Source organism: Sarcophilus harrisii, chromosome 3, assembly GCF_902635505.1.
Source record: "Sarcophilus harrisii chromosome 3, mSarHar1.11, whole genome shotgun sequence".
In the NCBI taxonomy this organism is placed as follows: domain Eukaryota; kingdom Metazoa; phylum Chordata; class Mammalia; order Dasyuromorphia; family Dasyuridae; genus Sarcophilus; species Sarcophilus harrisii.
In genome coordinates, this window is record NC_045428.1 from 291,793,490 (window position 1) to 291,809,484 (window position 15,995).

The 15,995-nt window shown below is 34.2% G+C and overlaps 1 protein-coding gene across 1 annotated transcript in view; it reads left to right on the forward strand.

Annotated features, from left to right (window-relative positions):
- C3H3orf52 (chromosome 3 C3orf52 homolog) overlaps nt 1–15,995 on the forward strand; it is a 40,243-nt gene that overhangs the window by 10,105 nt on the left and 14,143 nt on the right. Inside the window, exons 2-3 of the mRNA XM_031959654.1 lie at nt 2,671–2,800; nt 12,023–12,153. Coding sequence (XP_031815514.1) covers nt 2,671–2,800; nt 12,023–12,153 — 261 coding nt within the window. The remainder of the gene's footprint in view (nt 1–2,670; nt 2,801–12,022; nt 12,154–15,995) is intronic.

The window sequence follows — 15,995 nt, forward strand, 5'->3', positions numbered from 1 at the left end:
AAAATTAAAGTGAAAATAGTATATTTCCATCTGCATTCAGACTCTTATTAATTCTTTCTCTGGAGGTGGATAGCATTTTTCTTCATGAGTCCTTTGGAATTGTCTTGTATCATTGTATTGCTGAGAATAGTTAAGTCATTCACATATCTTACAATATTGATGTTATTAAGAACAATGTTCTTCTGGTTCTGTTCACCTCGCTGTATCTTTATGTAAGTCTTTCCAGGTTTTTTTTTTTTTTCTGAAAAAATTCTCTTTGTCATTTTTTAATAACACAATAGTATTTCATTCCAGTCATATACCCCAACTTATTTTTAACAATTCCTCAATTGATGGGCATCCCCTCAATTTCTAATTTTTTGCTACTACAAACTATTATAAGTATTTTTATTTTAAAAAATAGGTCTTTTGCCTATCATCCATCCACTTATCTATCTGTCTATATCTATCTATCTATCTGGGATACAAATCTCATAGTGATATTGTTGGATCAAAGAACATGCATAGTTTTATAGACCTTTGGGTATAGTTCCCACATTGCTCTTCAGAATGGTTGAATTATTTTACAGCTCCACCAACAGTATAATAGTGTTCTAATTTTCCCACATATCCCCCAACATTTATCATTTTCCTTATTGTTTAGCCAATTAAATATGTGTGAGATAATACCTCAGAATTATTTTAATTTGCTTATCCAATCAATAGTGATTTAGAACATTTTTATATGACTATAGATAGCTTTGATTTCTTCATATGAAAAATCCCAGCTTATATTCTTTGGCCCATTACCAATTGGGAAATAACTTATATTTTTATAAATTTGACTCTTTGTATTTGAGAAATGAGGCCTTTATCAGAAAATCTTGATGTAAAAATTTCCTCTCAACTTTCTGCTTTCATTTCAATCTTGGTTGCATTGGTGTTGTTTGTGCAGAAACTTTAAAATTTTACATAATAAAAATTATCTATTTTATGTCTTATAATGCTCTTTGTCTCTTGGTCATAAATTCTTTCCTTATCCATAGATCTGAAAAGCAAATTATTCCATGCTCCCCTGATTTGCTTATGGTATTGCCCTTTAAGGCTAAATCATGTACCCATTTTAACCTTATCTTAGTATACAGTATAAGATTTTGATCTATAACTGGTTTCTGACATACTGTTTTCCAGTTTTCCCAATAGTTTTTGCCAAAAAGTGAGTTCTTGTCCCAAGAGTGCAGCTTTTAGGGTTTATCAAACATTAAGTTACTATGGTTATTTACCACTATGTATTGTATATATAATTTATTCCACTGATCTATCACTTTATTTTTTAGGTGATTTCTATGATAGGGCTTCTATCCAGTTCTAGAGAGTAGAGCACAATGCTTTCTCCAGGGAGAATTTTTGAAATTTTTTTTTTAGCAAGACAATCAGATTTAAGTGACTTGCTCGGAGTCATATAGCTATTTCCAGGAAGTGTTCTTAACACAAAAGAAATTTCCTTCCCTCCCTTCTTCCCTCCCTCTCCTCTAGATGGTAAGCGTCCCATATATGTTAAATATGTGCATTTCTTCTATACATATTTCTGCAATTATCATGCTGCACAAGAAAAATCAGATCTAAAAGGAAAAATGAGAAATAAAATAAAATGTAAACAACAACACAAAAGAAATTTCCTGTATCTATTCTACTCCAGTCCCATGCTTCAGCATTTTTATTCCTCATGACATTTTAAGCTGTATTTTGTCCCTAAAGGGCAAGATGAGGTAAATTCAGAGGATAGTTTCTTGTAGAGGGTGTTTAGGGACTTTTGTAGGACCCTCTGATAGTCTATTGAAGAATCAAGCAATATTAAATGTCTAATACATGGAATAGTCATTGGGAGAAGCTGAGGCAGTAATAAAAAAAAAAAAGCATAGCACTTAGTCTTCATCTTCAGGGAGATTGCATACATCTGCTTGTTTTCTGTGGTGGAGGAATTCAGAAAGAATGCTGCTCTCTCAGGACTAAGTGGTTAAGAGTTTGCCCTTAAGATGGTGGAATTTGAGTTGGGCCTTGAAGTTTGGATAGAATGTGGATAGTCGGGAGATAAGAGAGAATTTTTCAGTCAAGGGAAGTCTAAAGTTCAAGTCTTAAACTGTTGCTATCCTTCAATATTTTTCATTCTTGATTATAGTAAGTGGCAGAACCATAACTAGCAACATTGGTGTCTAAGGCAAGAAACACTAAATGTGTCCTCAATTCAAACTGGTGAAGATGGTGGAAAATACACATTATGAAATTTCCACATTGGGGAAGATTGAAGCCGAAGTTATCAGCAGGTTGAATTAGGGAGCTCACTTAGTATACAAGTTGTCGACTCTCAGTATTTTAGGACCTTATGGTAAAGCACAATTTAACTTGCCCTAGTTATGACTCTGACTACAGGGATGACCCCTTTCCCAAAGGATTAAGAGCCCGAGATAGTAGTAATCCTAGTATTAGCATGGTGCTTATGGTTCCTGGCATTCTTTGTCAGTGATAAGTTTATTCTGCAGGATGTGTCTTTTACATGTGAAAAATTTCTGTTAGGTAAATGTAAATTATGTGAAGATCTGCTGAACAGACGGGCAGATAGCCACATTTTTGGAAAATGTCTGCTTTACTACCTTGTTCAATCCTTGATGATCATGCCTTTCTATTTTCTAGGCTAAACGACAAAACCCCTGGAAATCCTGTAATAAGCCTGTGAGGGGGAAGTGTAAACTGTGGATGGCAATTGTTTCCATCTTCATAGTCTTCATTGTAATGATTGTTATAAGTTTGATTATCCATGAAGGTAAGAATTTTTTAAAAAAGATAATTTGGTACATGTATATGCACATATAAAAATTGTATCTATATTATACAATACTATATGTATGTATGTGATGTACGTGTGTGTATGTGTGGTTAATTCTAAACCATTAAGGTTGGGGCATCCTATGTTTTCCCCTCCAGTGGCTTAGAAGTGGAGCGCATGGCCACATACTATGGAAATGGAAGTAATATGGAAATCGGTGATTTGCCAGATTTATAAACATAAGAACCACATCCCAAATGATAAATAATTAAAGGATATGAACAGGAAGTTTTCAGAAGAGATCAAAAGATTTAAATGATCATATAAAATGCTTTAAATCACTAATAAATGGAGAAATATGAATTAAAATAACTCTGAGGTATCACCTCACATCCAGATTGATTAATATGGCAGAAAAAGAAAATGACAAATATTGGAGGGGTTGTGAAAAAATAGAGACCCTTATGCACTCATTATTGGTGAAATTTGTAAATTGGTTCAACCATTCTGAAGGCAATTTGGAACTATGCCTAAAGAGCTATTAAAATGTGTATAGCCTTTCACATAGAAATATCACAACTGGTATTTCTCAATCAAAATCAAAGAAAAAGTCAAATGACTTGTATTTACAAAAATATTATAGCAGTTCTTTTTGTGATGGTAACGAAATTAGAAAGTGAAGATATGATTGTCAATTTGGGGATGGGCAAACAATATATATTACTGTTCACGGACTGCTATTGTGCTATAAGAAATGGCAAATGAAAAATCTGAAAAGACATATGAACTGAGGCAAAAAGAAGCAGAACTATATGAACGTTGTATATGGTAATAGTGATATTGTAATGATAATCAGCTGTAAAAGATTTATTTTCTCTGATCAATTCAGTAATCCATGAATCATTTCCAAAGAAAGTGAGAAATGCTCTCTGTCTCCAGAAAGATAACAAATGAAGTGTGAATGAAAATTGAAGTATAGTTTTTTCCACTTTATTTTTCTTTCCTTTTCCTCACAACATGGGTAATTTGGAAATATGTTTTGTATGATGTCATACATATAAATGAGTACAGTATTGTATAGTTTTTCTTGCATTCTTAATGCATAAGGGAGGGACTAAAGGAAGATAGAGACTTTTGAGTTGGAAATAAAAATTAAAGAATAAAGTATTCCATGGCGGGGGATGGTGGGGAGAAAGGGAATTAGGGATTTAGCATTAGCATATAGAATAGGTTTGAGAAGAGTGATTTATTTTAGTACCAGGATAACAATTAGAAATTCTCCTGTTGCAACTTCTGTGTAACCTAGAAAATATTACTTAAGTTTTCAGAAATTATTTCTTCATCTGTATAATCAGGATGATAATATCTATTCTGCCTCTTTCACAGAGTGGTTGAGAGGATAGGATTATGTAATAGGTGAAAACACTTTGTAAATTGCAAAGCTATAAAAACGAAAAAATTAAAATGATGAGAGGGATTGAGACTGGTGGATAAATGCTTATCAAGTCACCAGTCATTTTAAAATCAATGTAGAAAGGAATAAAGACCTTTTTTGGGGGAGTAACAAAAATGTTCCAGTTTTTCTTAGTGAGATAATAGTTATTTTTAGATATTCAAAGGACCCTCATGAGAAAGAGGAATTTAATTTTTTATGTTTAACCCCAGAAATCAGAATGAGAAAAATGAACAAAAGTTGCAGAAAAGCAAATTTTGGCTTGATTTACAAAAAAAAAACAAAAAACTCCTAATAACTGAAGTGGTCTGAAAGTAATTTGTTTTTGTTGTGGCCAGAAACTCTTAAGGGTCTTCGCTTCCCAAACTGATTCTTTTGGGAAATCAAACTAGGCCATTTGTTTCTGTTCCTACCTAGTCTTTAATCACTGAATGAGTACTGCCTCAGACAAACTGAGATCTGGAAAAGTCCTTAGCTTAAAAAGTCCAAGGTCTCCCACTGCATTGGGGGCCAGCACCAATCATCTTGACTTATGTCCTGCCACTGGACTCCAATGATTCTGGAGGAGAGAGTGAGGCTCATGACTTTGCACAGCTTTGGGTCACTTAAATCCAATTCACTTAGAAGTCAAGACATCCTCCTCCTGATGTCATTGGTCCTCTTTATGTTGTATCAGGTACTGTGCTAAGTGCTGGGAATACAAAGAAAAACAAAAACAGTTCCTGACCTCAAGGAATCTAGATCTAATGGAAGAGTCTGTCCCTATATAGGTAAATAAGAGCCATACAGATAGGGATGTGCTGAGCCAGCTCATGAGATCCAATATTTAAATTTCCATTGCAATAATTTACACTAAAAAAATCACAGCTACAAATCAGAGCTTGCTTTATTGTTTTGTTGATTGTCTAGCCTAAAAAAAGTGATGGAAAAAAATGTATTTTAAAATAATATATATTAAGTTCACACATACACATACACACTACCACCTTCATCCTTTTGAGAGCTGGTTGCCAAACTTTGAATAGCATGTGCCTGCATATGTACTTCCTATCTTAGTATGTAAAATTATTTAATATTTAGGAGAACAGGGAAAAACCTGCAGATGTCCTGAGTCTTGAAGGAAGTTAGAGAATTCTCAGAGGCTGAAAATGAGGAATGAAAGCATCCTAGAAATTGGAGAGAGTCTGTGCAGTGACATGAAAGATATAGGAAGAGCTTCATGTGTGAAGAATAGCATATAGGCTAGTATGACTGATCCAAGAATAGGTGGAGGTGAGCAATGTACAGGGTATTCCAATGGTTTTAATGTAGTTTTAAGCAATTAAAGTTTGAAGTTAAAAATGTACCAAGATTTTTGGACTATCCTATGTAAGAAGACTGGAAATATTAAGAAGGGGGTAGTTCTGAAAATGATTATATGCCAAACAGAGTAGTTTTATTTTTTGTCCTGGAGTTTATTGAGTAGGGAAATGATAGGAAGATATGGTCATATTTGTGCTTTAGGAAAATTACTTTGGAGCATGTAAAGGATAGATTGGAGTAGGCAAAGATATGAAATACTTGCTTATCTTCTATCAGATACTCCTAAAAAGCATGAGAAAATAGAGGAAAGTTGATAGTCTTGGGATGGTGCTTGGAGATTCTCATTAGCCTCTTGTTTTGAATGCTCGTTTATTTTTATAAAGTTGATTATTCAGTCTACTTAGGGAAACATCTGTGTATCACATCTCTACTTTGTATTAGAGAGAATTGTTTTCTTGCCTAGTATAAATCGTCCCTAGTCCTTAAAAGGCATAGAATTGAACATGTTACTGCAGAGAACAAATACTACATAATACTAAGTGTAGGCGGATATTGAATAAAAATGATTTCATGATTTCAAGCATCCCAACCTGTGCTTCCTTCCTATTCTCAAAGTATGCCTTTGGGTTTTTATTTTTTTATGACATGTTCAAGTGATACTATGAGAAATAGACCTGTTTTCTCTCTGAAGAGCGAGTAAGTCTCAGAAGGTAGCTTATGATGTAATATTTTATTAGTAGATGGACAGGTTTCACAAGGTGATTCATGGGGAAAATTCTAGTGTGTTGGCAGAGGGTGATGGCAAACTGATAAGATGCTGGATAACAAGGACTAGGTCTTATAGGTCTGTAGTTTCCATATCCCCCAGCACAATGCCTCACATATTATAGATGTTTCTATAGCATATTTATCCCATTACCTCAGAGAATAGGTTATCTTTCTCTGAAAGCCTTTGTCAACCCTTAGTGCTATATAAATGAGTAATGGCTTTTACTCATCCTCTCCATTCAGAAGCTTTCTTCTTTCTCTCCTGTGGAAGGAAGCTGGCTAATCCCTACCCCCAACTTCTCTTGTACGATGCTCTACCCTCCTAGTAGTTATCCCCTTCTCTCACTTCTCTCACTCATTTGTTCACTTATTCATTCAATAAATATCTGTTGAACACCTACTGTACATGGCAGAGTGTAAAGCTTTGTGGGGGAGGACATAGTCTCTGGGCTTCCTGGGTCTCCCAGATTCAGTCATGCTAGAAATACAGGAGCCACTTACAGGTCTGATCTCATTGCTGGTCAGCATGGGAGTGTTGACCCACTTTTCACTGATCTGGATCCAGTTTCCTCTCTTTAGGCAATCTGGGGACTCTCTGTTCCTTACTGCTGGATTTTTGTGGACACTTCATTGTTTTAGCCCAACCCCTGAGTTCAGGGGATCTACTAGTGTTAGCCACTATGACTACCATGGTAGCAGTCATGTGCCAATTTACCCAGCCACCTCCAACAGTTTTATAAATCAAATCCAGCAAACATTTATGAAACATTTGTCCTATACTGGGCATGCTGATATAGAGATGAAATAATTCTGAAAAAATTTATAGTCCAGTGAAAGATACAAGGTATATTCAAATAATGTGTTGCCAGTATGAATATAGGATGTCCCAAAAGAAATCTTAATGTTGTTTTAATCTTAAAACTACTTTTGGGACAGATAATTATACAAATAAATAAGAGTATGCATATGTATTATGTATATATTTTATATCTATATATGCTTGTAATTTTGTAATAAGTACATACATGTATGACACATTCAATGTGTACATAGGATACACATGTAATTTTACATTGTAATATGTAGGTGATATATATGCATTGTTACAATATATATGTTACACTTGTAATATGTAATGGTACATGTAATGATCTATAAGTAATTTATGTATATAATTTTGTGGAATATATAATATGCTACACATATGCACACACATATGTATATATAGACACACTCATACACCTATATGTATATATGCAATGTATTCATATATGCATATATCCATAAAACACATAAATATATGTATAAATAAAACACAACTCCAACTAAAAATCTTAAATCCAGCTTCTGTGGATGACACTTGAATTAGATCTTGATGAACCTTGATTAAATAACTAATATGATCTCTGGGTTTTAATTTCCTCATTTGTACAATGAGGAGGTAGATGTATATTGTTTCTGGAGTCCCTTCCACCGCTAAATATGTCATCCCAGGAGAGGAAAAATTTCAGTGTATATTATATGTGTCTGCGTGGTAATGGTGAGGGTCCCTGCCAATCATGGGGGATGACATGAACAAAGCAGAGACGGGAGATAGCAGATAAAAATAAGAAATAATAAATACTCCTTTTAAAAAGCATTTTTAAAAAATTCTAATTTTAGCAAATGCCAAATAAAATAAACATTTCTATATATATGGAAAATGGGAGGGGGGACGACTACACATAAAACCAGCATCAAGATCAAGTTTGTAGGTATTGTACAGCATGTAAATAAGAGCCACATGAGATAAGTCTGGAAAAGGATGTTAGAATTAGATATTTGAATGTTAGACTAAGAAGTTTATACTTTATTCAGTACTTTTTAAACAAGTCACTTTATTTCAGCCTCAGTTTCTTCATCTGTAAAAGGGGAATAATGATAACATTAACTCCTCAGAGTTTGTTTGTTTTTTTAAAGGTTAAATGAGGTAATACAGGGAAACCTGGAAGAACTATATAAATTCTGGCTCTTATATGGGTTACCCATAGTAAGCGTTAGAGGCTAGCTAGATCTGAACTTGGATCTTCTAACTCCAGGCCCAATGTAGATTCCTCTATAGGACACTACTTACCAAGAACATTGATCTTTGAGATTCACCTCTTAGTTCTTTTCACTCCCATTTTCCTCATAAATGTTGTCTGTGCTTTTGTCTTCAACTACCACTTTTCTACAGATAGTACCCAAATTAATATATCTAGCTCCCAAGCATTTCAGTTCTCAATCTCCAATTGTCTGCTAAACATCTTAGCTTCACTGTACCATCACCATTTTAAAATGAACATGTGTAAAACCAAATTCATCATCTTTTCCTCTCAAATCTACTCGTCTTCTGTCCTTCCCTCCTCCATTAAAATATGGAGAGCTGGGTTTTAATCTCAGCTGAGTGACTGACAATGGGTTAAATCCCCTAACTCCTTGGGATCTCAGTTTCATTTACAAAAAGAAAGCACTGGGCTAGATGATCTCCAAGTTTCTTTCCAACTCTAAAAATTCTGTTTCTAAATTTCTATGTATAATTGCATCATTCTTATCTTCCCTGTTTTATCTTTAAACACCTTCACATCTTGCCAGTTGCCAAGTTCTGTCATTCCTTCCTTGGCAGTATTTATAACATCCATTCTTACTTTTCCATTGCTGTTACAGACTAGTTTAGATTCTCATTACCTCATGTTTGTACTTTTGCAATGTGCTCCAGTCTGGCATCTCTAATCTCTCCCCCCCTTTCAATATATTCTCCATGCCCCTGCTAGGTAATTTTCTTTAAGACATCACTTGGCACTTGCTGCTCATGAATTATTAGTGCTCCTTCATTGCCTAAAGGATAAACTACTTGGTGTAACCCTACCTATTTTAAACAAACTATTTTTCCCTCTTTCCCTTCCTCCCTTCTTTCCTTCCTCCCTCCTTCTCTCTGTCTCTATCTCTCTCTGTGTCTCTCTCTGTCTCTATCTCTCCCCATATCCCTCCCTTCCTTTCTTCCTTCCTCCCCCATCTCACCTCTTTCCCTCTCCAAACCTCTGTATAAACTATTTCTCTTTCTTGGAATGTCATTCTCCCCCATTTCCTCCCTCTCTCTTTTTTCCACTTCCATCTTGTTTAAGAGCTAATTCTCTTCTAAGATCCATCTTATAAAATAAGATAATTTCAGCAGGGCATTTTCCAAACCTTAAGGTGACATATAAATGCTAACTGCCATTATTATTGCTATTATCATTATTACCACTACCACCACCACCATCATTATCAATAGCATTGTTAGCTGGGATTCCTTTTCCTCCATGAAATCCTTCCCAATCACCAATTTCCTCTTTGTTTCACTGCTAGGGCATTTATGGATTACTTTATTCTCATGGCACCTATCACCGAATATCTTTTTGTGCATATGGTGTATTTTGTCAACTAGATTGTGAGTCCATGAAGGATGGAGACTATGTCTTACAACTTGTATTCTCTGTGTTGATATTTAGCACATATTTCAAAATGTAGTAGACATTTAATAAATACTTGCTTGCCTTTTCAGTGGACAATGCAAACCATCACTACCAAGTTAGAAGGCTGGATTTTTTTAAAAGACTTACCTATAAGCAGGAGCTAAATTCTTACTACCCATTTGTTTTCCATTGTACAAAAGTCATCCTTAGTACCTATTCCACTGGGGTATTATTATGCTAAGAATGAGTAACTGGCTTTTCAGCCATAATGGCAGCAACCAGATTCAAGGGTTGCTTTTCCTAGATTAAAAAAAAAAAAATTAGATAATAGCAAGAGCTCATTAGAACTCAAGTAGAAATATAAAACTCATTGTTTACAAGAATATCATTCCTAACACTGCAGAGATAGAGGCCAAGTTCAAAGTCTGTTTTTTATATGGCAAATATTTTGTGAACATACTAATTTCATGTATCAATCAAGGCAAAAGACTAGTTTTTAAAAAATGCCTATTTTTGATGGTTTATTGGGGGATGGAGTACAGTGATTAGATTTTATAAAGCTGTCTTTCATCTACATTCTAGTTTTCATTTACTCCCTCATAATACAAAAGTGAGTCATATAACATTAATAATTTTATGATAAATATGTACAGCTTTTAACAAGTATCAGTTTCCATATGCAAATAACAAAAAAGAACATTGTATATGAAATTGTGAAGCTGAATTATGTACAATTTTTTTATGTATATAAATTTGCCGTTCTAATTCCTATTTTATTTTGTCTGTCCTTGTTTTTTCATGACTTAATTCCCCTGATATATATATATGTTACAATGATACAAATGTTTAAGATTATTTTCTTCCTTTTTTAAAAATCACTATTACTATCCTTTCCCCTCATAGTTTTGTAACCTAAGCAAAAACAAAAAACAAACAAACAAAAAAAAAAGCTTTCTTTTGTGACAAATAAGTATATTCCAGAAAACAGATTCACTCTAGCTGTGTCAGAAAACATAAATCTCATTCTACCCCTTTTAGTCCATCAGTTCTCTGTTAACATGTGGAAAGTATGATTCATGTTATTTTCAGTTTTATGGTGTCAGGTTGGTTTATTTAGTTGATCCAAGTTCATAAATCTTGAAAAGTTGTTTTTCCTTTGTGTTAATTTGTGTTAGTTGTGTCCTTCTCTTCTTGACCCTGTTTCATGGCAAAGACGCTGGAGTGATTTGCCATTTTCTTCTCCATCTCATTTTACAGATAAACAACTAAGGCAAACAGTAGTCCAGAGTCACACAACTAGTAAATGTCTGAGGCCAGATTTTTAACTCCGGAAGATGAGTCTTTCTCACTTCAAACCTGACATTCTATCTGCTGTGCTACCTAGCTGCCCTATTTTTTCTTTACAATGTACTTGTTGTGTAATTTATTTTTCTGGTTCACTCTACTTTTTCCTTTAAAATATATAAAATATATTCTCATGTTCCTCTGAATTTCTCTCTTATATTATTATGACAAATATCCATATATCATAATTTTTCAACCATTTTTCTGTGGATGTTCACTAATTTCCTTCCTGCAACAAAAAAGTGTTGTTATAAAGATTGTTTTTTTTTATTTTTGTATATAAAAGTCTTTTCTCAATTTCCTCTATTTCTTTGGTCTGTTGGGAAATCTAAGTCTAAGCAGTATCACTGACTTAAAATTTCGTGATTTCAACAATTTAGTGACTTTTTCGGTAAAGTTCCAATTTTTTTTTCAGAATGATTGGATCAATTAATATCTCCAGTATATTAGTGACACATATCATTTAAATATAGGTTTTCCTTTATGAGACTCTAACCTGGTTTTGCCATTATCTCTATGGATAGTTTTTGAATTCAGCCTGGTATTCAGTAGCTAAACTGGATTAATGCGTTTCATCCCAGAATCTGTTGTTTGTGGGGTATCTGAGAATTAAAGTGGGCAAGGCTCAAAATTTACAGAAATAATTTATAGGGGAGCCTTCCTGGTGTCCGTTAGGGTCATTCCTTTGATTTAAGTCTTTTTCTGTTATCTGTGTTTTTACTTATACTTACTATATACAGCCTTGCTTTGTGAATTTCATTATAACACAACATTTTACCTCCCTTTTTCACAAGTTATTAACACATAAAAAGTTTTTTTTTTTATTTATCCCCAATAACTATTTTAATTTGATTTCCTTTTTCTTTGTTTTCATTTTAGCAAGCTATAGAGATGAAGATGAAAACGAAGAACTTGAATTGGTAGCTAATAAAACATTCTTGGTCACACTAAAGATTCCAGAAGAGTGTGTGGCTCAAGAGGACATACTATCTAATGAGCTCAATAAAAGGGTAATTATATCTTTTTATTTACTCTCATTAAGCTGTCAGTAGTTAACATGGAACAACAACTCCACAACTGAATAACTCTGCAAATGGCTTTGATCTTGAAATTTTCTTTTTGATTTGGATAGAAATCAAAGTTTAGAAGTGGTTTTAATAAATTTTAAAATGCTATTTAAGTATGTTTATCATTATCATTATTGAAATGAATCCTCTCTTCATTCTTTTTGCTCTCTTTTTTTTCAGTGGCAGTACTGGGTGAATAGTAAATGATAGTGATTAACCTGTAGCCAAATGCAGACATCTTTGTGGGTTGAGATTGGAATTGATATTGGACTGGTCTGGGGGTGTATTCTCTTAGACCCTTTGCTATTTCTGGATCAATTCCAGAAAATCTCTAGGTCTAAAGATCTGAGAGAAATCACATTTTTACAAAATATATTGATATCTTTTGTGTTTACGTCATCCTCTTTTTCCTTACTCAGAAAGCTTACACATTGTAATAAAGATTTTTAAAAAGAAAAAATAATCAGTTCAGCAAAATTGAATAGCATAAGAACTGAATTGGATGATACTTGTTATTTTCCCCACCCATAAATCCTTCCACCCCAGTTCCCACTTTTAAATAAAAAGACGTCAGAAGTTTATTTTCTTGTATCTTCTCTAGAGCCAGGCTTGGTTATCACAATTACGCAGAGTTCAGTGAGGAACCATATTTGATTTTAGACTTTATAATCCAACTACTTTTCTTCCTTGATAATAATTTAGAAATTTTGATAGACTGATCTGTTCTGTTAGTCCCCTTAAGATGTGGATTTTCCAGAATTGAATCATGTACTCCATACATTGCTTCTATGAGAAAAGATTCTACCTGGGAGCTACTGTTCTGGCCAGTATCCGTTCCTGAAAAGTCACTGAAGAAGTTAAGCAAAAACTGGACTGGATTTGGGAATGTAGTGAGACTTCCATTTGAATCCATGTGAGACTTTCTTTAGAAGATGATATCTGTGCCCCTAAGGATAACATTTTATGGTTCCTTTTGTGGTAATGTTTGTCTCTTTGGATGATTTATTTTTATTTCTCATTATTTTTTATTTCCTGTTAATAGTCTTCATTATGAAATAGTCTTTGTCATGTGTCGAAGTTTAAGCTTGTATTATCTAGAAAGTATTTGCAGGAACTGAATCTGAAAACACACCCATGGTATTTACTTTCTCAGTGGAAAATCCTTCCCTGAACTGATAACTCACAAAGTTAATGTGAATATGTGTGTCACACCTTGTTTCACTGATCTAGAAAACAGGCACTACCTTGGGGACAGCTCATTTATTGCCATCACAATCCTGTGAAGTGGATGGGTGGGGCATATTATCATTCCCAATTTATAGATGGGAAAAGAAAATAAACTGGAGGCCCAGAGAGTTGTTCCTTCATCTCAATAGTCAAACAGAGAAGGGAAGTAGACTGTTCACCTTGTTGAATGTCTAGGGCAATTTTTATAGTCCCAGCCTAAGAGGTAAAAGAAAGAGAGAACAGTTGGAAACTCTCTAGATTTGGAATGTATGTGGTAGGGGTGGGGGGGTCGGGGGAGCTGGATTCAAATCTTGGGTATTTCACTAATTAGTTGTTTGGTGTCAGAGTGATTATTTTGCTTCTTTGGGGTTCACATTGCTGTTCTGTAAAATGAAGGAAGTTGAACAAAATGACTTCTGAAGTCCTTTCTAACTTTTAACCTATCATTCTATGTGTTTTCTCTTTTAAAAAAAAATTCCCCTAGTTACTTGTAAAAATAATTTCTAACATTCATTTAAAAAAAAAAAAAATTGAGTTCCAAACTGTCTTCCTTCCTCCCCATTCCTCTTCATTGAAAAGACAAGCAATTTGCTATAGGTTATACATATGTAGTCAGTGTAAAACATTTTTTCATGTTGTGGGGAAAAAAAAAAACAAACAAACCCAGGTCCCTCCCAAACTAAACAAAATAAGAAAAATAAAGTTTAAAAAATTGGTTTCAATCTGCATTCATACTCCAACAGTTCTTTCTCTGGAGGTGGATAACATGTCTCTTCATGAATCCTTTGAAATGGTCTTGGATCATTGTATTGCAGAAAATTGCTAAATAATTCATAGTTAATCCTCATGTCCTGTTGCTGTTACTGTGTGCACTCTTCTTTTGGTTGTGCTCACTTCACTTTGCAAGTTTTTCCAGGTTTTTCTGAGAGCATCCTGATCATCCTTTCTTATAACACAATAGTATTCCATCACAATAATGTATCACAACTTGGTCAGCCATTGCCCAGTTGATAAATATCCCCTAATTTTCAATTCTTTACTACTACAAAAAAAACTTCTATAAATATTTACATACATATATATATATATATATATATCCTTCCTTCCTTCCTTCCCTTCTTCCTTCCTTCCTTCCCTCCTTCCCTCTCTCTCCCTCCATCCCTCCTTCCTTCTCTCTCCCTCCATCCCTTCTTCCCTTTCTCTCCCTCCTTCCTTTCCTCCCTCTTTCTTTTTTCCTTGTCTCTCTCTTTCTTTTTTTTCTTTCTCTCTCTTTCTTTTTCCTTCTTTCTTTCTTTCTTTCTTTCTTTCTTTCTTTCTTTCTTTCTTTCTTTCTTTCTTTCTTTCTTTCTTTTCCTTTCTCTCTTTTTCTCTTTCACTCTTTCTTTTTATCTCTTTTTCTTTCTCTCTTTTTCTAGGTCAAAGAGTATGCACAGTTTTGTACCCATTTGGCCATAGTTCCAAATGAGTCTGATTTTTTTTCCTGTTTGTCATATTTTCTTTTTTATGCCAATTTCTGGGTATTCTTGGAAATAGATGATTAATAGGAGTTTGGAGTGAACATGACAATTATCCTCTTCCTGACTTAACATGCTTTGTAAAACACAATATTCTTAAACTTTCTCCCAATTACCTGCCAGGTTTTTCTTCCCTTTACTATTAGTGGTTTGGTTTAAGATTCTTATATCATTTTGGACACTATGCTAAGCATTCAACCAGGTACATACACCATTTTACAGATAAGACATCAAAAAATTAATTCCACTTTATTTCCCCTACCAGTTCTTTGTGTTACCTTTATTAAGACAAAGTCTAGCCTATTTCTGCCTTGACTAGAAAGCTGGTGATGAAATCTATGATAGCGGAAGTAATGGGGTTGTTTTCTAATTATCCTTTGAGTCAGAATGAGTCATGACTTCCTTGCTTCACACTCATTTAGATGTCTGAGTTTTTTTTTTTAATTTTTTTATTTTCACATTCATGTATATGTGTTTGGGAGTTGGCATTGGGTATTAGAGAGCTGTTTAATCCAGAAAGATCTGGGTTTCACTTTGAAGACTTCTGGGCAACTTCCTAGTGCTATAAGTTGCAGAAAAATTGCCAATCTTTATTGATAAAAGTTTCCTTACCTGAGAGTTTCCTGTATTAATGAAATCATGCAGCAGGTCCCTATCCCTACCCTGTCCTTATCCCATATGTTTATTTACCAACTGCTCCCCCTCCAAGACATCACTATGCTTGGATTGAGCTATAAATATGGCAACTAAAGAAGCTTAATAACTTCAGGTATCGTGATAGTCTTTTTTTCTGAGAAGTTAGTGGAATGTGTTGTGATAGTCTGTATTGGACTGGGGATAGAGTATGAGGCAAATTCTTCTCTCAGAGCTTTATTACTCCTACTAGTTTCTTCTTCAGTGCTTTCATGGAACAATAGAGTCTATGGCACATGATGATAAAGGCCATTCCATCCAGGTATCTCTCAACCACACCTATGTCTATGGTACTAGGATGATGACTTCAGAAAAAGCTCAGATATGTACATGGAGGCTGGGGCAATTCTG